Below are 23,669 nucleotides of genomic sequence, written 5' to 3' on the forward strand. Positions count from 1 at the left end.
AGCAATCTGGAAGTTAAGGCTCCTCTAGGGCCGAGTGACCATAACACGATGGAAGTTAACATTAAGTTAGAGAGTGATATAGTGGAATCCGAAGTTTAAACATATAATACATAATTCCCAGCCCAGCGATCACATATTCCCTTGAAAAATAAAAATACCTCGGGAAAAGTGGTTCAACCTTGCCTAACTAGAGAAGTTAGGGAAAGCATAAAATTAAAAGAAGAGGCCTATAATACTGCCAAAAAGAGCATTAAACCGGAGGATTGGGAGGGCTTTAGAGAACATCTAGGGAAAACAAAGAAACTGATTAAGAGAGAGAAAATGGAATATGAGGGTAAACTAGCTAGGAACATAAAGACAGAATTGTAAGAGTTTTTACAAGTACATAAAGAAAAGACTATCAAAAATGAATGTGGGTCCATTGCAGGCAGAGACAGGAGAAATTATAATGGGGAATAAAGAAATGGCAGAGTCATTAACAAATATTTTGCTTCTGTCTTCACGTTAGAGGACACTGAAAACTTACCGAAAATAGAGGGGAACCTTGAGGCTTATGTTAGTGAGGAACTTAAAGAAATGAACATCAGTAAAGCAATAGTACTAGAGAAATTGATAGGATTAAAAAACGACAAATCCCCTGGACCTGATGGTCTGCATCCTAGGGTTTTAAAAGAGATGGCTGCAGAGATAGTGGATGCTTTATTTTTGGTCTTCCTAAATTCCCTGGATTCTGGAATGGTTCCCAGTGATTGGAAGGTCGCAAACGTAACACCGATATTTAAGAAGGGTGGGAGACAAAAATGGGGAACTATTGACCAGTTAGTCTGACATCGGTGGTAGGGAAAATTCTAGCGGCCTTAATTAGGGACGTCGTCGTAGGGTACTTAGAAAATCATACCATGATTAGGCAGAGTCAACATGGCTTTACCAAAGAGAAATTATGTTTACCAAATCTTATAATAGTTTTTTGAGGATGTAACTAGCAGGTTAGATAGGGGGGAACCAGTAGATATGGTGTATTTGGATTTCCAGAAGTCATTCGACAAGGTGCCACATAAAAGGCTGTTGCATAAGATTAGAGCCCATGGAATTAAAGGTAATATATTAGCATGGATTAGAGAGTGCTAACAGAAAGAAAACAGAGAATACGGATAAATGGGTCCTTCTCTAATTGGCAGGATGTGACTAGTGGAGTGCTACAAGGATCAGTGCTTGGACCTCAATTATTTACAGTCTATATCAATGATTTAGATGAGGAAATAGAACTTAACATGTCTAAACGTGCAGACGATACGAAGATAGGTGGGAGAGTAAGCTGTGACGATGACAAACAAAGAATGCAAAGGGAAATAGACGGGCTAGGTGAGTGGACAAGAAGTTGGCAGATGGAGTATAACGTGGGGAAGCGTGAAGTTATTCACCTCAGTAGTAAAAATAGAAAAGTGGATTCTTTTCTAGAGGGGGAGAGGCCAGATAGTGTTAGTGTTCAGAGGGTTTTGGGTGTCCTTGTATACCAGTCACAAAAGGTTAGTTTGCAGATACAGCAAGCAACTTGGAAGGCTAATGCCATGTTGACATTCGTTGCAAAAGGGTTAGAGTACAAGAGTAGGGAAGTCTTGCTGCAGTTGTATAAGGCCTTGGTAAGACCGCACGTAGAATATTGTGTGCAGTTTTGGTCTCCTTATTTAAGAAAGGACATACTGGCCTTAGAGGGGGTGCAGCGTAGGTTCACTAGGTTGGTTCCTGGGATGAGGGGGTTGACCTATGAGGATAGTTGAGTAAACTAGGCCTATATTCTCTAGAATATAGAAGAATTAGTGGTGATCTTATAGAAACCTATAAGATTCTTAAGGGGTCTTGACAGGGTAGATGCCGTGAGACTGTTTTCCCTGGTTGGAGAATCTAAAACTAGGGGTCATAGTCTCAAGATTAAGGGACAGCCTTTTCGAACTGAATTAAGAAAACATTTCTTCACTCAGAGGGTAGTGAACTTGTGGAATTTTCTACCCCAGAAGGTTGTGGTTGCTCAGTCCTTGAACATATTCAAGACTGAGGTTGATAGATTTCTAAAGGATAAAGGATTTGGGGATAGGATGGGTAAATGGAATTAGGTTAGACGATCAGCCACGATCTTATTAAATAGTGGGGCAAGTGGCCTACTCCTGCTCCTACATTTCATTGTCTGAAATAATATCTCGATATAATATACAGTTTGGAACATGACACGTCATGCGACCACCAGGATGGTGAAAAGCAAACTAGATGGACCTTCATCTTCTTTCGCCTAGCAAATTCTTATATACAGAAATTCATCACTTTGCTTAAGAGTATCCAAACCAGGCATGACAGCTTCACGTGGAAATTCCCGTGTATGGAATGTGCACTCTCCCTGGAGGTATCTAATTCAAGAGAGTATTTGCCCCGGCTGGCATGAATCAGGTTTGGGGACACCAGAGTGTGCGTCAAGGTGGTGCTGGTGACTAACTAGCTAAAACCACATAGCTTGCCATTGAAAGCACTGTCTGGCAATTTTCTAGCTGCTTCCAGCTGATGATTACTTTAGGTGGAAAGAAATATTTCCTCTTCCCCGTCTTAAACTTGCCCATCACAACACTGAACCTGTCGTGAACACTGAACACTGAACCACCTCTTGCATTGGCTTCAATTACCCTCTGTTCATTTACCCATTTTATATACAGTACACTCTGATAACTCGACCCTGGCTTAACTTGTCACTACCACTTAAGTCATTATACGGTCGATATCTTGGTCACCTTTATTCATTTATAATACACCTTACTCAGGACTTCAGATACCTGGTCATTGAGCGTTTTTACCTTGGAGTGACGGGTTACTAGGAGTTTTAAGGTTGACTTCTGAGATGGCTAAAGGCTGATGAGTCCTAGTTTACCAGGTTATCGCAGGAAATAGATCTGCAGTACTCTTGGTGCAGGCTACCCAGATTACTGTGGATTTAACAATATAGCTCGCTTATCTTCTTTATTGCCTACTAACACTGTATGAACATGGTGAGTAATGAATCAATTACTACCCCACTAGCTCTGAGACACTACCCTGCATGAAAAGTGCTATATAAATGCAAGTTGTGGTTGTTGTACCCCAAGTCTCTATCAGTTTGTAAGCTCTAACCTATCAATGAGATGTTTGTGCCTTCAATTTGAAACAAAACACAAGTAAAAAAGTTTTTCCAAAACAATAAAAATGTTGCAAGATAAACAATAAAAGCACTAAAGTAAGCATGTTAAACCAGTTTATAATTGTTTTTGATTGTAAGAGAAAATTAGGTACCTGAAAAAGATCTCACATTATTGAAACGTGATAGAATTACGTAAATTAAAGTAAATCTAAAGATATCCTACCTATGACATGCCATGAATGATGGAAGGCGTAAAGTCAACATGTATAAAGGAACAGCAACAAAAGCATATAAATAAAGGCATGGTTGACATTTATTCTTATAATTTATAGCAATGTATGCATAATAATCATGCACTTATTTGTAAATTGCAAATTTATACAGCCAAAACCTTCGTACCTGCTTGCGGCTGTGGGTCTGTTTCCTGAGAGGGATTTCTTTTATTATGCTGCATGCTGTTGTTTTGATTAACTAGAATGAAGTCTTCCTTAAAGACATGAAGCAACTGTGTCTCCTTTCCATACTAAAATAAGAACAATGTCATGTAAGGGATGCACAACAGCAATTTCAAATACGGTATCATCAAAAATCAAGCTTCAATTAAATGAAAGGTTGTATATCCACACATTACACAAGCAAAATTAAACTTCAAACAATATGTTTATCTAATATTCTAGTGTCAAATTCCTTCCATGACAAGTGATGGACATGTAATCACTGGAATATCATCTTGGTGGTATAAAGTTCAAAATACTCTCTGTGTACAGGCTCATTTTATTTTTCTGACAATTTTCTCCTGCTCTACTAAAGACATTCAACTCCTTTTTCTTTTTTCTGGGATAGTAATAATAATCTTTGCTTTTAATATAGCATCTTAAGATGACATCGCGATGTCTCAAAGCGCTTCACAGGATATACTGCAAAGTATATTTTGTATTTTGTGGGCGAATGCGGAAGCCAGTTGCGCACAGCCATGTCCTGCAAACAGCCATAGAATGAGTTACCAATTTTATTTAGGGGATTTACTGGCCAGGACACCTAGAGAAACTCCCTTGTCTTTTCAAATAGTTGGCAATGGTATCTTTAACATCTACCTGAACAAGCAGACCGGATCTCTGCTTAACCTCTCATCTGAAGGACAGCACTTACGACACTGTATTGGAGTGTCACCTATGTGAGCTCAAATCCCAATGTGGGGCTTGAACCCACAATTCTGTCTCAAGAGGCGAGAGTGCTACCAAGCCGACACAAGTAGCGCTCCACGGGCATTTGGTGTTCTAGAATACCTTGCTTAAATGGCCATTATGTATTTGCGAGCTTTAACAGTAAAACAGCTGGGCACTGCAGCAAGTCAAGTGGCATCCAACTTCCAGAGGTGTTCAACTTCCAGCAAGATACCAATCAATAGCAAATAATGTTTAGGGAAGCTTGGCCAATTTTCTCAGGCTGAAGCCAATTACAACACCCTCAAATTCTGTCCACTTAAGAACAGACTGGCATTTGAACTTGCAGTTTTCTGGTCTGCATGGTTTTGTGCTCCACTACACCTTTGTCCACCTAAGCCGTGGGAAGCGGAGGGGAAAAAGTAGAACAATTTTGAAAGGATATGAAAGTATCATATCCACAATTGTGCTTTATTAAAACTAAAATGTCAAAAAAAAAAGCCAGGCTAACATTATATTTTATTGAAGTCCTGGTGACAACACAAACTGGGATTTAGATCATTTACATTCGCAAGTGTCAGAAATCAGTGAATCAAATAGAATCAAATAGGATGTGAATACTGGATACCTCAGTTTTGCAGTTATTGATGGAATGAATGATTAACACAAAAATCTTTCAGATAGTTACATTAGAGTTGGATAATAAATTACTTACAAGCTCAGTGATGGCATTTAGCTCTATAATACAGCCCGGTCTTGCTGTCGACTGCTGGCTAACGATGTTGAAAACCTCTCCAACAAACCTCTGCAGTGAAATATTAAAAAGGATGAATTGCTGTTCAAATATATTACACTAAAACTTGCACTGATGCTCCAAACTGAAAGGAAACTAAATACAAGCAATATTTGGAATTAGGTTCACAGAGATAATTCTGCCAGCTGTCAAGTATTTACTAGATTTACATCATGCACAAATTACCATAAACTGGTGGTGTGAGATGATCGGCATCTTAATAGCAAACATCAGTAACAGACTTCTGCAGGAATCTTAGTCTACTGTCTAGAATTTGTTTCTCCCTCTAATTTTCTTCCGGTCTCTGAAAGATAGACTCTTGGGGCATTATTCCAACTGTTTCGTAATCCTGGTTTCCATGATACTGCGAGTATCAAATCACATTTGAGCACTTTCTAGCATGGATTAAGAGAGTAGAACCTCTCTTAATTATTAACTTTCAAAGCATTGCTAAATGCTGCAATTTATAATTTGGCCAAGACCCAGCACAAAGAATTGTAAAAACATTAATGGCCATAGAACAAATATACCAAAATTGTCTCACAATTAAAACAACAATTCACAAGATTAGTTAAAGTCAATTGCTTTAAGAATACCTGAACATCTCTGCTCTCACTCTTTCTTTGATCCCTCAAGCTCTTGAGACATAATTACAGAACAACTCCCTGTCAGATATATATGATAAATAGTACATTTTAATATTCTTCCTTTATAAATGTGTCTGAGATCAGGATGAGTTCAGATGTGTTGCTTTCAGGGAAAGAATGACTTCACGAATTGCTGAAGGCGTAAAACACCCAGCAGATATCGTAGCATTCAGTGATATTTTTTAAAAAAACTATGAAAATTCTTGATATTTAACTGCAAATCATATCATGATAAATTTGCAATAAAGATATCATAAATCATTTGTACTTCAGTGCAAATAATGTGCATCAATGGGAGTGTATAAGTGATTTCTAGGAACAGACCAACTGATGTTAGCACACGCATAGTAAGCCAAATAATGAACCCATCAAATATAAACAAAAGTATTGCAATGCTTTAATCTAGAATTACCAGAATTAGCAATTGCATTAGTGTGCTTGTAAATCACATGATTAATGTACAACAGTGCAACTAATTTACAACAACAAAATTACATTTGTAAAGTGGCTTTCATGTTGGGAGGATGTCCCAAGACACTGAACAGTTAGGGATCCAGACCCAGGCGTGGGAACAAGGTTGGGATGAGGAAGAGGTGGTAGGAGGGCGGCTGAAGGCACGGACAAAAAGGAGGGTCTTGAGTCGTGCTTTGAAGAAGACAAGAGAGGGAGCAAGGCGACGGGATTGTGGGATGGAGTTCCAGAGGGTGGGGGCAGAGAGGCTGAAAGCCCAGCCACTGATGGTAGGGTGGGAGACCTGGAGCAGACCTGAGCCTGCTGAGCGGAGGGAGAGCACAGGTTGATACGGGGTCATCAGGTCAGAGATGTAGGAGGCAGCAAGGCCGTGGAGGGCCTTGAAAGTGAGGACGAGGATTTTGAATTCTATCCTCTGAGGGATGGGGAGCCAGGCGAGTATGGGGGTGATGGGGTCACGGAACCTGGTGCAGGAGAGGACACGAGCTGCAGAGTTCTGGATGATCTACAGCTTGTGGAGGAAATAATTTATTTCTGCATTCAGCCTGAGTGCAAGGAAAATAAGATATATATACTAAATATCAAAATGAATAGTTATTCAAGCAATGTTAAAAATAATTAAGATTTTACTTACAGAAATTTCTGGATTAGAAAGCTCACTTAAAAGTTTTTTAGCATCAATAACAGATTGGTATAATCGTAAATAACGGCCATCACTTGCCACAAAGCAAGCACTTGGAGAGTTGCAGTATGCACCTAAAAACAACAAATATTTTGTCACAACATGCAGCTGGGCACTTATACTTTCTGGAAATTTATTCTTCAATGCAACAAACATATAGTTCTACATTAGTTTTTATTATTCCTATGTGTACATCGACCTGCATGATCAAATGGTCTAAAAATGAGTGACAATGGGTTTCAGCAAATGGAATCATTTTAACATTTTTGGGGTCAGCTGGGTGTTTGATATAACAATAACAAATTGCAAGAGGGGGTGGAGGTGGGAAGATGACTGAAGGCACATTTGAAGAAGAAAGTCTTGAGGCAGAAATGCATCATAATAATAATTCTTGCATTTGATATAGCGCCTTATCACATCAGTAATATGTCTCAAAGCATTTCACAGGATACACTGTAAATAATGCTTAAGAGCATCCAAACCAGGCTAAGAGTTCCACATTGGCATGCCACTTACATATGTCTGAATTCCACGTCTGAAATGGAATGCACATTCTCTTCCTGGGGAGTTGCTTCCTGCTTAACTAATTCTGGAAGCAATTGGACACAGTTTGGAAACCCCAGATGTGCATTGGGGGTATGACTGGAATTTAATCAGCTAAAACCACATATCTTGACATTGTCTGGAAAGGTTCCTGCTACTTGTCCATCTAGGACCATTACCCCATTAGGGCTTTGGCTTTCAGGATAACAGGAGTTGAGTGTGGAAAATCCCTTCCTCCAGTCTTGCCAATAAATCAGGCTGGCTGGACTGTCAGCAACAGTATCTTGGAGTTCTGCTGTTCCAGTTGAGATCAGCTATCTCAGGACACACTGGAAACATGTTTAACCTGGAGCTACACTGGCTGGAACCTTCACCAATTGAGAAAACGAGAAGCGACTTTTCAAGACCCGCAAAGCAATACGAATTGTGTAAGAAACTCTTACCAAGGCAGTAACTTGGGATGAGGGTAGGCAGCCAAGCCACATTTGAAAATGCTGAAATGTGAAGAGAATTGATTCGGGCAAGCTCAGATACTCCTCCAGAGTACGACAATGGCCCCACTGGATCAACTCTCCACAGAATTAGTTCACTGTATATAGAACTAGAATCCTGGAATGTAGTCAATGTATTGCTCTGTCTCTGGTATCTCGACTGTGAACCACTGAGCCTTAGGCAGTCAAAACTCCTGTTCTCGTGCAGACTCTCACCATCCGGTGTTCGCAGTGCATTGTGATACGACGTTGTCAGGAGCAATGGCAGAACTGAATGACAAGCTAAATCATTGAGGTGAAAGCGATGACCACAGTATCGCGATTTGTGAGACACACTGAGAACAGTTGAAAATGCAGACTCCTCTGCAAAGCTGACAGTCCACTGGTTCAAGGACCCATCTGCATGCTTTGAGATCATAAGCACACTGGGTGTGAAAATGCTCAGTTTTAGACTACCAGATGATTTATTCTGGCCAGCAGAGATTAGCATGCCAGATGTAGAGTGGCTCAATCCAGCAGGCTTCTGTTTCCCTTGTTCGATAGCGAGGTCTACATTTTTGGTGCAGGCATACATCACTACACTCTTGCTGAGAGAGTTTGCATCACCAGTTGGGAATGCAACAGGAATTCTAGAGGCGAACGAAACCTAGAAAACACAATAGTGCAGATTTAAAACTATTCAACATCTCTACTTTTTTGCTGAATTTAAGGTACGGTTTATATCATTGATGGTTAAGTTCATCACCATTGAACAAACAAGCTGCACTACATCTGTCAAATCTTTACAATTCACCCTAATGGAAGGAATGCAATGAAGTCCAAGTTTCAGTGACAAGATGGCATAAAACTGGTTTTGTTTTAATGGGTAAAGTAGGCACAGTATTTTTAGGTTTGTCACACTCTTCTATTTTATACACTCAATTGCCTTATCGCCTACAAGGCAACACAAATGATGGCACTCAGAAATCATGTGCAGCTCATAAAAAATAGTTAAGGGAGTGACAACGAAAACTCAGAGGACAATCTTGAGCTTTGAGTTGTGGGTCCCTGAGAAAGAAGACTACTTACATGGATTGGATCCAGATCTCCCAGTTTATGACATGATTATTTTTAATACCAAACCTCCAATTTAGCTATTAGGCTACAGTATACAGTGTGAGATCCTGACAGCCTAAAGATTATATAAAAGGATTTAATTTGAGCCTTAAATTCCTCAAATTCCAGTAAAGGGATATTTTTAATTAAAAGGAGTAAAGAAGACTCGGTCTAAAATGCAGTCAAATTTCATTATTGAAATGATCTATAAATAATTAGGGCTCACAAATATTATGGACTGCTTAGCTCGGAAATGGCGTTTGCTGATTGATGAGGTCGACTCATATTCCTTTTGTAATCATCTTGCACTCAGACAGTAAAAAGATTAAAATGTTTTAATCAAATGACAGATTAAGTATTCATTTAGAGAAATGGAAATTGAACTCGAAGCAGAAACACAAAATAAACACAAAAAGATTAAAATAATGGTGGGTCAAGATATTTGGAACAATGAAAAAATGTAAATTTCAACACTCCACAGAAGAATTTTTTTTCTTGCAAATAAAGTATTTGGTTCATTAGAATATTGCCACTGAACCAAAAGAGAATGGATCACTTTGGACGCTGTGATTTCTTTCATGTTATAATGGTGCAAATGTATTGCGCACATCTTTATTAATGGGTTAATTAAGAAGAAACTGGTAATTCAATCATGCACAAGTATAATAAATTGTTGTTTTACCTGCACCTGTCGAAACATCCCAGGTTGGTATTCATCCAGCCAGTCCACATGCCACACTAATAAAGAACCATCCACGGGATGAATACTGAAAAGCATGTCTGCATTCTTATTCCATTCTGCGAGCAGCAATTCAATCTTATGATCAATCATGGCGGCTGGGAGAGGTGTAAGGCCTGACAAAGTCTTTTCTCCAGTATTTTTCTCTGAAGGTACAGGCCTCATAAATCCTTTAGGAGGCTCATTATTTTCATCATTTTCTATGGAAAAGAAATAACGAGTTAACACAAATTCTACCTAAAAGCATTCTTGAAACTTAAGTAATATATATTTATACATCCCATTGTACATTGAGTTTTAATGCACAGAAGGCAAATTATTATGGAAAGCTAAGATCTGCTTTTGATTTTTAAAATAAATGGATGAGTTTCCCAACGCTTAAAATTTGAGATATTCTCAACAAACTTTGAGGGAGTACTAAGGAAAGGTAGCACTACCTCAATAACCATAAACCAGCTTGAGGAGACGACATACAATAATTAAGTTCCAGTTGTAAAGCTGCTATACATATTTTAATTTTATAATAATTGTATATTTAAAAGGGATATTGATTGTTATTCTGGAAAATTCATTCAAGACCTTTACATTGTGACTATTCAATTTGTGACTGTTTGTGGGATATTGAGCTGTGCAACAATTTGCCCACAAAACAGTCATTCTGGAGTCCTCTAGCTCAGTGGTTTGAGCACTCGCCTCGCAAACGAGACAAGAGTTCGATTCCCGGCAGGGTGAAATATCCACACACCTCTGTTTACCTAGCAGTAAGTAGGAACCCAGTTGTTAGTTGATTGGCGGACCGCTTTTCCGGGGGTAATAATTCCTTCAAAAATAATAATAATTTGGTCACTCAATCCACGACTGTTTGTGGGACACTGCTGTGTGTAATTGGCTGCTGCATTGCGCCCACAAGATATATTGTCAATTCACTTTACAGTATATTCTGTGAAGCGCTCTGAGACGTTTCAAAGACGTGATAAGGCAATATATCAAATGCAAGTTATTATTATTATACTTTAATGTATATCCTGTGAAACCCTTTGGGAAGTCCTCCTGCCGTGAAAGACGCGTACAAAATATAAAGATTATTATTGTTAATTCCTAGGTAGGAGATTTTAGGTAAAAGTACTGCCTGATGCAGCACTAGGCCCCACAGACCCAAAACATGTAAAATCTATTCAGAATTCAGAATTCAGATTTGTTTTTTATTAGCTGACATTTAAAATTGTAAAAACAAAGTTGAAAGTGTTAGTTTGCGGAAAGCAGCACAGTACACAATACCTGTAACCTATAACTCAAGAACACTTGCTGCTGTTTCAATTGGACCTTAAATCAGATCCAAATTTTTGTTCCATATGTGGATTCTAAAAATACCAAAATTGATCTTAATAATGAGATTTACATTGTAAGATAAAAACTACAGGTTGTTTATTGTAGTTCGTTGTTGAAATGCAAATAGGGCTGAGTGTACACACTTCTTTCTGAGCACTGTGGTTAAATGCATCATTTAGTGTAAAGAAAAATCTAAAAACATGAGGAAGGAGCAGGGGAATGGGATTAAATAAATCAATCTTTCAAAGAGCAAATAAAGGCATGATTCGCCCCCCACTTCTCTCCATCCTCCCTAATCCCAACCCCCAGTTCGGATCCGAAATTCTGACTGTCCAGCGCCTTGGGACGTCCTCCGTGAAAGGCGCTATAAAATGTAATTTTGTTGTTGTTGTTGTTGTAGTAGTACAGAATTTTAAATCTCAGCGAGGTCCCAGGTTGATTTCTTGGTCTGAGTTAGCAAACCTCAGCGGGGTGATAGTGAGGGGGTGCAACAATTGGTTTGCAGGTGTGCATATTTGTGCACAGCAGAGAGAGGATTCCTGCTCTTGAGTGTGCAATTTAGTGACTTTTGCTGGAAGTGCATTGTGTACATTATGGAGATTGGGTAAGGATGAGTTTGACTCGACTAATGCTTCAACAATCTAAAAGCTGCTGATGCTCATTGCCCAGCTTGACGCATGAAGGAAAGTTAGTTTGCAAAGGTACAAGAGGGCTGCCAGTGCATAATCCAACACAAGTTACTGGCCATATAGAGGAGGGTTAAGAGTAGAAACCAGAGATAAAAAGATTCAAAAACAGCCTATATTATTTGGTAATGTATTTAATTATAAAAATGGATTAAAGTAATTAACATATATCTGACAAGTACATAACATCAATTCATCACAACTGCTTCGATCTCATCACAACACTGTATTGATTTGCCAGTGGTGCTAGAAGTTAGTTTAAGAGACAGTACAATGATCTCCCAGATTGTATTAAAATTAACGAACATGGGTATAAAAAAAAGTCCATTGGCATCTCTAAAAGATTTAGACAAAGGAATAACCATGATAGTGTTGAATATAACATAATTTCTAAAGTGTTGCTGTGTATTTATATGAAGGCTTGAATGCCAATTAGTTGAGTACATTGTAAATCTTAAACGCAACTTTCAGATTACATTATTGAACTTGTTAAGAAATTCACACTTGTCTGGTTCTACTAGTCATGATATATTTGGAGTGTAATGACGGATATTCATTTGAATGGAATGGTAGTGAGGAAGATTTTCCAACCCAAAACACATCATCTGAGCAGGTCTTGGCAGGACAGTCAGTCAATCTACAAAATGGGTTATCATCTGGACCAATAGAAAGTGCCGGCTTATTTCCAAAAACTTGCGGGGCAATGTGCAAATCCCTGGAAAATTGACGGGCGTTTTTGATAAATTTTGCAGAAAATGGCAGGGAGTTAATTGGTACTATTGAGGTACATATTTAATGCCAACCTACATTTTTTCACTTTATTGATAAAAACTAAACATGAGGAAATAACACATATTAGATTGTTACAAAAAAAAATTAATTGCTTCTTCAACAAAAACTGGGTGGCCTTTTTTTTTGGGTGTGGGTTGGAAAGGCGTGGACCAGCGAGGCTACAGGAGCTCTCAGGGCCCAGCACCGCACACAGATCCAGAGAGAAAGAAGCGCGCGCACACACACACACACACACAGAGGGAGAGACACACTTGCAGACACACAGAGAGACACACACTCACAAACACATGGAGAGACACACACAGACACACCCATAAATATACAGAGGAGAGGGAGAAATAGACATACACACAGACACTCATAAACAGAGAGAGACACTCACACACACACTCACAAATGCATAGAGACATATACACAGACAATCACACACACACTCACTCACACTCACACAATTACAAGCATGAGGCTTCCGAGTGAAGCTCATTTGCCTCTTGCGCTGCACCACTCATGTGCGTTCGGAGACGTTCCACCCACAGTGACATCAGGTAAAGAGCTGGGAGGCCCGCGGGCCACAAACTACATTTATAGCGAGTTTGTAGCGGAGGAGGGCGCCTGTGTTGGATTCCACGGAAAAAGTACTGACGCACTTTTCTATCGGCCCAAGTTATCATCCAATATAAATCATTCCAATACACCTCTAAAAATTCCATACATAATTCATGTTCTTTAAGTGAAATGAATGCTATACCTTCATCAGATTTGTTCTCCACTTGTCCAAAGTCCTCCGTCCCAGACTCTGGGGATTGTTGCTCCAAGCTTCTACGAAGCTGTTGTAAAAATACTTCCATGGACAGTGAGAAATGCAGCTCTTTGTTGTTCAACCAATGAACTACAAATGGTCCATTAGTTTCTTCATTCTCGCCTAAACTCAACGAAGTGATGGAGGGCAGCAGTGGAATGTCTGCACAATAGGGGAATTTAACAAGTTCAAAGGTTGAGTATCAATGCAATGAGTAATATTAATAAGCCATCTCCATTTTACCATTTAATTTTCACTTTTTCCTCTCTGACGACTCTCTGCAGAACAAGGCAAGGATAACCTCGTTCCAGGTTTCTGTCATTCCTAAAATTATTGGCTCCACTATTTTTAAACGGTTAACATCCAGAACTGAAGAATGTTTGGGATGCTGAACTGAAATTATAGTACGTGCACTGCTGTATTTAAATAACATCTTAGATCATGAATCATTCCCTACCTGTTGCTGGATTGATACTAGCCGCTATGTGAAAATGACACAGTGAATTTGCATGCACAGGTGCATTTCTATGAACTTCATGTGCATCTTGCTGGTGGGGTAAATACCCAGAATTTGCAACATGCCCAGATCTTCTTCTTCCTCTTCGAAGTTGTTTGATGTTCAACTATAAAAGCAGAGAAGCTGAAAGTTACAAAGAAATAAATGTGCACTATACATTTTAAACAGCTGATAACAAGCGATCAATGTGTTCCACATTTTTTTGGCAGAGGAGAAAACATTTACGATTAAAGGCAAATGCTCTTCCTTGCATACGATTGCAATTTGTACCTTATCCCGACTGGGAACATTTCTCGTGAGGTTGTTGGTTAAAATGATTGATTCAGAGCACTGAGTGTGGCCTTCTCCAGACAGCAAACTGTCACCCGGAAGTATAGTCTCCGCCCAAATCCGACAAACATTGTCCTTGCAGCAGGTCAACAAAACATCGCAGTTAGAACCTCTGCATTGGAAGAGAATACACATCTGAATTAATTGACTAATGATGAGCATTTCACTGAAGATTTAATCAATGCATTTGTAACTAAAATACTCTAAAACTCAGTAATCTTAATAATCAGTAATGTTTATATGATCTCCTAGATGCAGATGTAACAGTCACTTTTTCATTCCTAACAGATTTGAAAGATAATTGCATTTTTTGCTTTAGTAAAATCCATTTCTACTTTAGTTGTGCGCTGCCACATTTTGCCCACAATATATACAGTCAATTCACTTTACTGTACTATTCTGTGAAGTGCTTTGAGACGTCTCAAAGATGTGATAAGGCACTATATCAAAATGCAAGGATATAAATGCAAGCATTTACTTAAAACCAAACTAAATTTTGCTCAAGATGTTATAGGTTAAAATTCATTGGTTGTGCTTGAGAGAACATATTCAATAATGAAAGTTTTTAATGCAAGAACTTTAGAAAACTGTAGGTGCTGCTTTCTGGAATCAAACAGGCAGGTGCATCAAACATGAGGACCTTAGTTTAACTTCATCTAAGTTAGCACCTCTGATACGCAGCGCTCCCAGAGTTTTACATTGAAGCAACATTGTACACAATGAGCTCAAGTCCTGACACAGGAAGGCTCGAACCCGTAACACTTTAACCCGGAGACAACGATAAAGAAGGAAAAAAAGTTGGGCGCATTAAATAAATTTCATGGAAAGATAATATTTCAAAGCAGTTAAATCAGGGGAAAGGGTGCATGGAGAGATGTACATGCTCTGCTAATGTGTTGCTAAGTCTTGGAACCAGCACCTGCAGCAGACTCATTTTTTCTAGGAATTTTGCTAACCTTGGCATATACTTGCTGGTCTTCCGCCAGGAAATACCTGTCACAGCTCGAGGATGGGCTAAGTACACGAATGAAAAATCTATGTCTCCTTCCCGTTTGTCCACTGGAATGAAAGGCGTCATCATAGCTGACTGCCAGCTACTGGTATTGTACCACACCTTCACAAGACAATCATCCTGAGAAGAAAAGAATCACGATGACTGTCAAAAACAGCTTTCAATGGTGGTTATAAAATATACACCTCTTTTCTTCGGTGTTTTTTCTCAGAACAGCTGATTGCTCATTTGTCACCATTTTGAATTTACTACCTGCATTTAAACATTTAAATGTACTCAAACATTTAGTTAACATACGATGAAAGTTAACCTTTTTAATTAAAGGCTATTTTGTTTTGAATGGGTCCATTACTACAAAATATATTTTTTGGATATTTTTCAAACTCCTGCTGAATTGCAGAAAAATAGATAATACTTCTAGGTGAACAACTCTGGAGTTGAACACTGTAATAAGAGATTCATAAAATGTCAGGATACTTCTTTGATCATATGCATACTGGAAAACTGGATCTCCCAGTATCAAAGCAGAATTCTTGTGCTGTTCACTTTTTTTAGTCACACAATGTCATAGGTAAATTTGAGGGAGTTGGCCATAAACAGCATTGTACATTCATGCGCGGTGAAATTCCCGATGACAGAATACAATCATAATGCCACATTACAGAATCATTCACAATTAAATTCAACAACAACAACATGCATTTTTATAGCGCCTTCCACAGTGGGTGGTGTTTCAGAACGCTTAGCAATGGCAGAGCCCAAGGATGACCCGTGGGGGGTGGTGGTGGTGATGGGTTAAGGTGAACGTGGGCGCGGTCAAAGAGGAAGGTCTTCAGGCACGACCTGAAGATGGGAAAGGAGCGGGCGTGGGGAGGTGGTTGCTGGAGGGAATTCCAAAGTTTCGGGACGTAGTGGCCAAAGGCCCAGCCACTGATGGTGGAGCAGAGGATTCGGGGGACGCGGAGGAGGCCGGACCCAGAAAAGCGGGTACTGGTGTGGGGAGAGGTTAGAGAAATAGGGGGATGCCGAGGAATGGAGGGATTTAAACACTAGAGTGAGGATCTTGAAGTTGATCTGCTCTGTACGGAGCCAGTGGAGTTTGACAAGGACTGGAGTAATCGGGGTACGAAGTTTGGTGCGGGTGAGAATGTAGGCGGCGGAGTTTCGAATGAGCTGAATTTTGTGAATAGTGGAGGAGAGGAGACCGGCGAGGGGGGCGTTAGAGTAGTCCAGCCGAGAGGTGACAAAGGCATGGACATGGGTTTCAGCCGCTTTTGGGGTATATTGTTGGAGACGGGAAATGTGGCGGAGGTGGAAGAAAGTGTGGTTAGGGACCGGATGTGGGGGATGAAGGATAACTGGGGATTGAACCTGACACCTAAGTTGCGCACGGGTTCAGAGAGTTTTAAGGACAGGTCGGGTAGATTGAGGAGGTCAGAACCGTGGGACAGAAGACGTCGGCGGGAGCCAAAGAGTGGCTTCCTCTTGTTGACTTTTAACTGCAGGAAATTTGGGCTCATCCAGCTCCTGATGTCCGAAAGACAAGCTGACAGAACATCAGGGGATTGGGGGTCGCAGCTGGAGGTGGAAAGGTAGTGTTGAGTGTCATCCACATACATGTGGAAGTTAACCCTGTGTCTGCGGATGTCATCACCGAGAGGGAGCATATAGATGAGGAAGAGAAGAGGGCCAAGGATGGATCCTTGGGGCACCCCACAGGTGACCAGGTGAAAGTGCGAAGAAAAGCCATTTGCAGAAATGTAGTGCTGGCAGTTTGTAAGGTAGGACTTGAACTAAGCGAGTGAGATCCAACTGAGGTGGATGATGGAAGACAAGTAGGATGGCGTGATCAACTGTGACAAACTCGGCGGAGAGTTCCAGAAGGATGAGGAGGCAGAGGCAAACTCAGAATGGGAATAGCAAATGGAATGCAACTCCTCCATACAAACCCAATTTGCATGATTATGTTTGTTGTCGTACAAAATGTCAGTCTCACAGATCCCAATCAGTCTTTTACTAAAATATCTCTGTATATTCTTATAAACTCCTTCCATGTCTGGTCAATGACCCTCAAGCACTAAGCCAAAGAAAACATGCAAACTAGGAAACCAGGTGGTACTTTGAAGGAACAAAATACACATATTTTAAATAAAAACTACAGGGCCTTTTGCTTCAGTGGAGCGGAAAGGGCAGACACCACACTTCCTAAATACACGTAGAACATGTTTACTTTGCTGCTGCTGGGTTTGAAGTCACAAGCAAGTTGGCAAAATACATGAGACACATTGATATTGCTGGAAGTTGTTTCAAAAATAAATGGTTTAGCCTATGTTTTCAATGCATCATCAATCGAAAGCAGACAAGGATTTGGGGTTGGCAGCAGCTGAATGTATTATTGTATCACTGGGGAAGGTAATGGCGCCCTCTGGAAAATAACCCTGCAGTATATTTTTTTTAGAGACTGCAGAGATTTTTGATTGCTAAAAATTTGTGATATTGCATCACAGGTATAATATTCTTCATTACATACTGTTCAAAATCTGATTTATCTGCATCATGGGTGAACTTTATCCCATTTAGATATGTCATTTGCATTTCAGCTGAGTTGTGCATCAATTATGTTGGCGAGTGATTGACTCTGCAAATATGAAAGCTTATTCTCATAAATATCTATCTTTTGCAAATGTCATCCGCAATTTGCTCAGTTTTCTGTGGGAATATATTGAAGCAAAGCTTGTATCACATAAGGAGCAGAGCTCAAAATCTATTTTCACTGATTTACAACAACAAAATTACGTTTATATAGCGCATTCCACATCGGAGCTACATACCAAGACACGGGACAGTTAAGGGTTTTGCACCTGAGCTGGGGGTTGGAATCAAGAGGGTAGGGGGAGGGGGGCACGGAGGTGGGAGAGTGGCCAAAAACATAATCAAAGAGGAAAGAAAGAGGCAGAAAAGCTGAAGTTCCAACAGCCAATGGCGGGGGATATGAAGCAGACCAGAGGGAGGGAGGAGCGAGGCCGTATAGGGCTTCAAAGGTGAGGATAAGGATTTTAAACTTTAAACTTGATCCTCTGCAGGGTGCGGGGGGGGGGGGGGGTGAGTGGAACCGGCAAGGATGTGGTTGATCAGTTCACGGAGCTTGGCACAGGAGAGGACATAAGCTGCACAGTTCTGAATAATCTACAACTTGTGGAGGGAAGAGTCAGGAAGTCCGACAAGCAGGGAGATAGTGTTGTCAAGCCTGGATGTGATGAATTCATGAATGAATCTCGGTGGCCTGAGGAGAGAGGCAGTGGCAGAGGTGGGCATCGTTGCGGAGTTGGGCAAATTTGCAGAGGTGGGGGAAGGCAGAATGGGTCATTTCAGTCTTTCCACAAGCCAGAACAAGTATTTCATGTTTATAAAGATATATAAGAGCATACAAGCTCTCCAAGACATCACCCTACATGAGGGGCACTATGTAAATGCAAGTTGGTAGTGGTTTATTAAAGTTGTTTAATTTGAACAGACGCTAAATTAAAAATAAGCCCATCAAATCTAGCAATACTAAATTCCTGTTGGTGGCACTGCTGAGCTATTAACAGCATCATCAGTTGAATACTGTTAAAAATGTAATGCGTCTCTATTGACCCCAAAATTATTTTTTGATGATGCTAATACAGCAACCAAATACAGATTTGGTTTTATTTTTGACCCTCTGAAGGTGCTGCATTTACATAATTCTGAATCATGAAAGCTTCTACAGGCTAGATTTGGAAATTTCAGCAGCTGTCTGATGACTACTGCTTTATGAAACAAATATATAGAGAGAAAAGATGCTAAGTGGGAGAGGGAAGAGACGAAATATTGACAATTTGCTGTTCAGTCTTTTTGATAAATGTTCAAAGCATTTATACATAGTATAACGCAGATTTGCATTGCAAATTGCCAAAGTAGTCTTTTTAACTAAATCATTCACCACTATTCCAGGTGTTTCTTGCATTCCTATTTTAGATGTGGTTAAAAAATCTGTTTCATACAAATAAGCTCTCCTTGAAAACATCAAATAAAGCTCCCAGGCTTCAAAACCAAAGGTTTACTCGGTCCTGAACCAATACACGAAAGTAACAAATGCTTGAGGGACTAATGAACATTTTCTGCTTAGATCCAGTTAAAATCTAATTATTAAACAACCTTGGTTGCATTCCTTTTAACGACACAAGTGCTCAAATCTGTCCATTTACTCTAATGTCAATGTAGATTCACAATGTTGATGGTTAGTCAAGTCACAATGAGTTTTCAAATTTATGCTCAGGATTTCATTGACGATATCTTGTTATCCTATCATTAAACTCACAGGCGGTAGAGAGAGAGATCAGATGTGTCTGACAGATGCAGAAACTCATCATTCTTAAAAGAGTACCTAAACTAGACAGTGTTCCATGTAACCTATCTACAGATGGAAATTCCCATGATTAGAATTGAATGCACATTCTCTACCTGAAGGGACACATTGGGTTTACCTAATTCCAGAGTACTAACCAGCTGAAGCTGCACAACCTGCTTATCCAGCTAGGACCATCCTACCAAGAGGCTTTGGTTTGCAGAGATAAAAGAAGCCGAGTAGGAAGAATCTCTGCCTCTTGTGACAGGTCTTTCCAAGGTCTGCCAATGAGCCAGCCTGGCTGGTCTATCATCAGTAGTGCTCTGGAGTACTACACACCAGCCTGGCTCAGGAAATTGCTCAGCTCCAAGGAGACCCCGCCTCCCTCCCCGGAGATCCTGTTTACTTCCCCCAAGTAGGAGAGAGAAGCGCAAGGTTGAAGTATAAGAAAGCATGACTACAGATACTTCCAACTCTTGCAGCTTTCTTGCGAAGACATCAAGATTTAGTACTGATAAGATTAAAAAAAGTATGGGTGCTATTTCTGTAGATTTTACGAGAGCTATTGTAAAACTACCACAAATATAACCATGAATTTTAGTTAAGAGCAGTTAAAAATGCTGAGCGTGAGGATCAAAAGGGCAGGAGCTGAGGGCAACATTGTCACTAAATACTTTCGCACCCATACGTGGAGCAGACATGTTTCCAGGTAGATGTTCTTAAAAACTGCTTTAACTGCAGTTGGGAGAGAGAAATGGGAGGCAGGCAGGGAACACTAAATGTGGACATATTTAATGTGACTTTGTTAGTTTTCAGATTGAAAAACACTTACATATTTGAGTTCAAATACTGTAAAACCAAAGATGATTGAAAGAAAATGTAACTCTTTGTATCACTCTCAAGCTGTGAACATTTTTAAACCAATCAGTAATACGTGTGCCATTTAAGCTTCTTAAAATTTTCATCATAGCCGTTTCAATTTAAAGCAAATGCCAGTGAATCAGACATCTCAAGAAAAATGTCACATACCTTTCCTGCAGTAGCAAAAAATTCACCATCAGGAGAAACCTTTAGCAGGTGGATAGGTGATGCAGTTCTGCAAAAGTAGATAAAAACTTTTAAGCAAACCAATAGTTAAATGCTAGAGTTTTTTCCCTTCAAAAAATGTGAACACTATACTTAAGTATAGAACAGGTTGGCCCACAGACAGGAGTCTGCACAGACCTGCTGATAGCATAACGATTAAGCTCTATTTTCAATCAGTAAATGAGAATCAGTATTTTAAAACAATCTATTTCTTCCCTCTAAACCAAGAAGCACAGTAAATGAATTAACCTTCATTGCTTATATAATACTAGCATCGCACTAAATTTGACTGCAATGTAAATTTGTTAGTTGCTGGAAGCATTGATGCAGGAATGACTATGTATTCCTCCTTCCCATTTGCTTCCAAACAAATAATTACTATTGCAACATAAATGCATTTTAACCATGCTTGTGGTTAGGTAAATGACTTGATAAGTAAGATTCATAGAGAATGCAGTTAATGAATACATAATTACCAACCACAAAATAAATCCCTCCATTGATTATCAGACATGATTATGTACCCTATTGGTGTGGATTAAGTTCATAATCATATTTCCAAAAGTATTTGAGATATTCTTTTAGAATAAAATTTAATTAGTTGAACTAACCACAGTTCCTATTTTTCTACTGACTGTTTCGATAACTAACCCAAGAATGTCAAGAAAATAATCAAATTTTACGCTTAGAAATTTAGAGAAATAAAGTGGTAAAATCTGTGCTAGAACTAGCTGAATTCTAGTAAACCAAAATTGTCAAAAAGTTGGTATTGTGGTATCATTCCACTAACAATTTGCATCTGCAAATCCTTTTACATCAGGATGCATAAATGAATAGCTTTTGCTTGGTTTCCTTTTGCTTTCAAATAAATAACTATGACTATTGTGCTATAAATCAAACAGTGAAGCCTCCTCACTCCTCTTCTGTGAAAGGCGGCTGGAGTATACTCAATAATACTAATCCTTACATTTGGTATAGCACTTTTCAAATTTGGAATTACAAATGCTGAAGGAAAAAATGTTAAATTTTTTGTGAATTATTCTTTTAACATTATGCTGATCTTCATTTGTATGCCCCTTGAAAACACCTATTGATTCTAGTCAGAAAACACAGAATGTTAGCATGGTCCAAAAAAACCTGCACCTCAGCCTCCCTAGGTAGCCTTCTGGGGTATAATCTGAAAATGAAGCAGTATGTGGGCATTTCAAAATGAGAGATGATGCAATAATTTGGGAAGATGGAACCACATTTTTGATTAATAAATGCCCCTGGGAAAATATAAACTCTAACCTGGTCACATATTTGATTGATTGCAGAATAGCTAATTCTATTTTCTAAGGATTCCTTTTCCTCATATCATGTATGTGATGATGCTGTGTGTCATGTGGTAACTTAAAAGCCATTTTGAAAACCAAGGACAACATTGTGGCACAATGCTCTCTTACTTGGATTCCCAAATGCATCTCCAGTCACTGATTTCATTTGGATCAGTCTCATCTGCAGCCTCCTCTTCAGTCGCACACATTTCTAGATTCACATTGGACCAGAACTGTAAAGCGTTCGAACCAGTCAAGAGGCGAATTCCTAAAATATAAGAACATTAGTAGTTTCATCAGCTCTTTTTCCGTTGCATTCTATTCAAAACCAGAGTGCTATTCCAGGAGAAGGTTGAAAATTGTAATAGGGGGGGGAGGAGGTGGCCGGAAGCACGGTTGAAGAGGAAAATTTTCAAGCGGGACTTGAAGACAGGGGGCAAGGTGGAGGGATTGAGGGAGAGTGTTCCAGAGTTTTGGGGTGTAGTAGCTGAAAGCCCGACCTCCGATGGTGGGGCAAAAGGTGTGAGGGACGAGCAGGAGGCTGGTGCCAGTCGAGCGGAGGTGCCGGGTGGTGGATTGGGGAGCGAGGAGGTCGGAGAGATAAGGAGGTGCCAGAGAGTCAAGGGATTTGAACACGAGAGTGAGGATCTTGAAGTCGATCTGTTTGGTGATGGGGAGCCATTGGAACCTGGCCAGAACTGGTGAAATGTGGGTGCAGAGTTTGGGCCAGGTCAGTATGCGGCCGGCATAGTTCTGAATGAGTTGGATTTTGTTTGAATAGTGCAACTGGGGAGTACGTTTGAGTAATAACGCACTGTAGTTGGTTAACTGAGGATTAACAGGAAGCAAGGACTCAAACAGAATATTATCATTTCATTAAAATAGCACAATGAAATAGGGTAATTTATGCAACATTGGGGATGAAGTTCATGTATGCACTTGCCTCAGGCATTGCACATGCCTATGACTAGAGCAAACACCAAACTAAGGTAATTATAGTGGTAATTAAAAACAAGTTAAGTTGAGAAATTTTCTTTGTTGCATGTAACTCATGAACTAAATTGTTAATATAAAACTGATAGCATAATATATTTCTTACCTTGTGTATCCCATGCTAAATTGTGTGCCACCGACTGTAATAAAAGTTGGCCACTTTTTTGCCACTGGTGATTTGGCTGTTGTGAACAAACAAATGAAAGACATAAATATTCAACCCCCCCAGTTTAAAAGTTCACTGTTGGTTTTGCAATTTTTTTTAATGTTCAATTATTTTAAAATCCCTAGTAAAAATGTTAAAAACTTTAGTATGTCTTTAATGTTGTCTACTTTTTAATCTGAACTCTAAATAGACTTCCCTCACTAATGATTTCACAAGTTGAATTCCAGTCATGTTATAGATATTATATGGAAACACCATTGAACCAACTCAGAGGCCGCATTATAAGCAAAGTGCATTTAAATGGCCGATTTCCAGGCAGTCTGGTTGGTGCCGAATTCACTGTGAAATAACATCAACAGCACTGGGAGAAGCAAGCAGGAAGTCAAGAGATATACTCCTTGTTAACTCAGTCCTAATATATATTCTTGAACTTCTGTTTACACTGAGTCACACCTGCATTACCCATTGCCCTTTGGGCAAGTTCGCTCCCCTT

The 23,669-nt window shown here is 39.6% G+C and overlaps 1 protein-coding gene across 2 annotated transcripts in view; it reads right to left on the reverse strand.

Moving 5' to 3' along the window:
- LOC103181121 (dmX-like protein 1) overlaps positions 1–23,669 on the reverse strand; it is a 134,964-nt gene that overhangs the window by 70,618 nt on the left and 40,677 nt on the right. For both annotated transcript variants that reach the window (XM_007897364.2, XM_042333817.1), the window contains exons 4-15: positions 23,117–23,192; positions 22,147–22,285; positions 20,645–20,711; positions 15,191–15,366; positions 14,175–14,346; positions 13,845–14,010; positions 13,337–13,549; positions 9,725–9,981; positions 7,900–8,593; positions 6,866–6,987; positions 5,036–5,125; positions 3,557–3,680 (exon numbers count right to left, since the gene is read on the reverse strand). In XM_007897364.2, the coding sequence (XP_007895555.1) occupies positions 3,557–3,680; positions 5,036–5,125; positions 6,866–6,987; positions 7,900–8,593; positions 9,725–9,981; positions 13,337–13,549; positions 13,845–14,010; positions 14,175–14,346; positions 15,191–15,366; positions 20,645–20,711; positions 22,147–22,285; positions 23,117–23,192 (2,296 nt within the window). The remainder of the gene's footprint in view (positions 1–3,556; positions 3,681–5,035; positions 5,126–6,865; positions 6,988–7,899; positions 8,594–9,724; positions 9,982–13,336; positions 13,550–13,844; positions 14,011–14,174; positions 14,347–15,190; positions 15,367–20,644; positions 20,712–22,146; positions 22,286–23,116; positions 23,193–23,669) is intronic.

This window comes from Callorhinchus milii, unplaced genomic scaffold (assembly GCF_018977255.1).
Source record: "Callorhinchus milii isolate IMCB2004 unplaced genomic scaffold, IMCB_Cmil_1.0 Scaffold1, whole genome shotgun sequence".
Lineage (NCBI taxonomy): Eukaryota > Metazoa > Chordata > Chondrichthyes > Chimaeriformes > Callorhinchidae > Callorhinchus > Callorhinchus milii.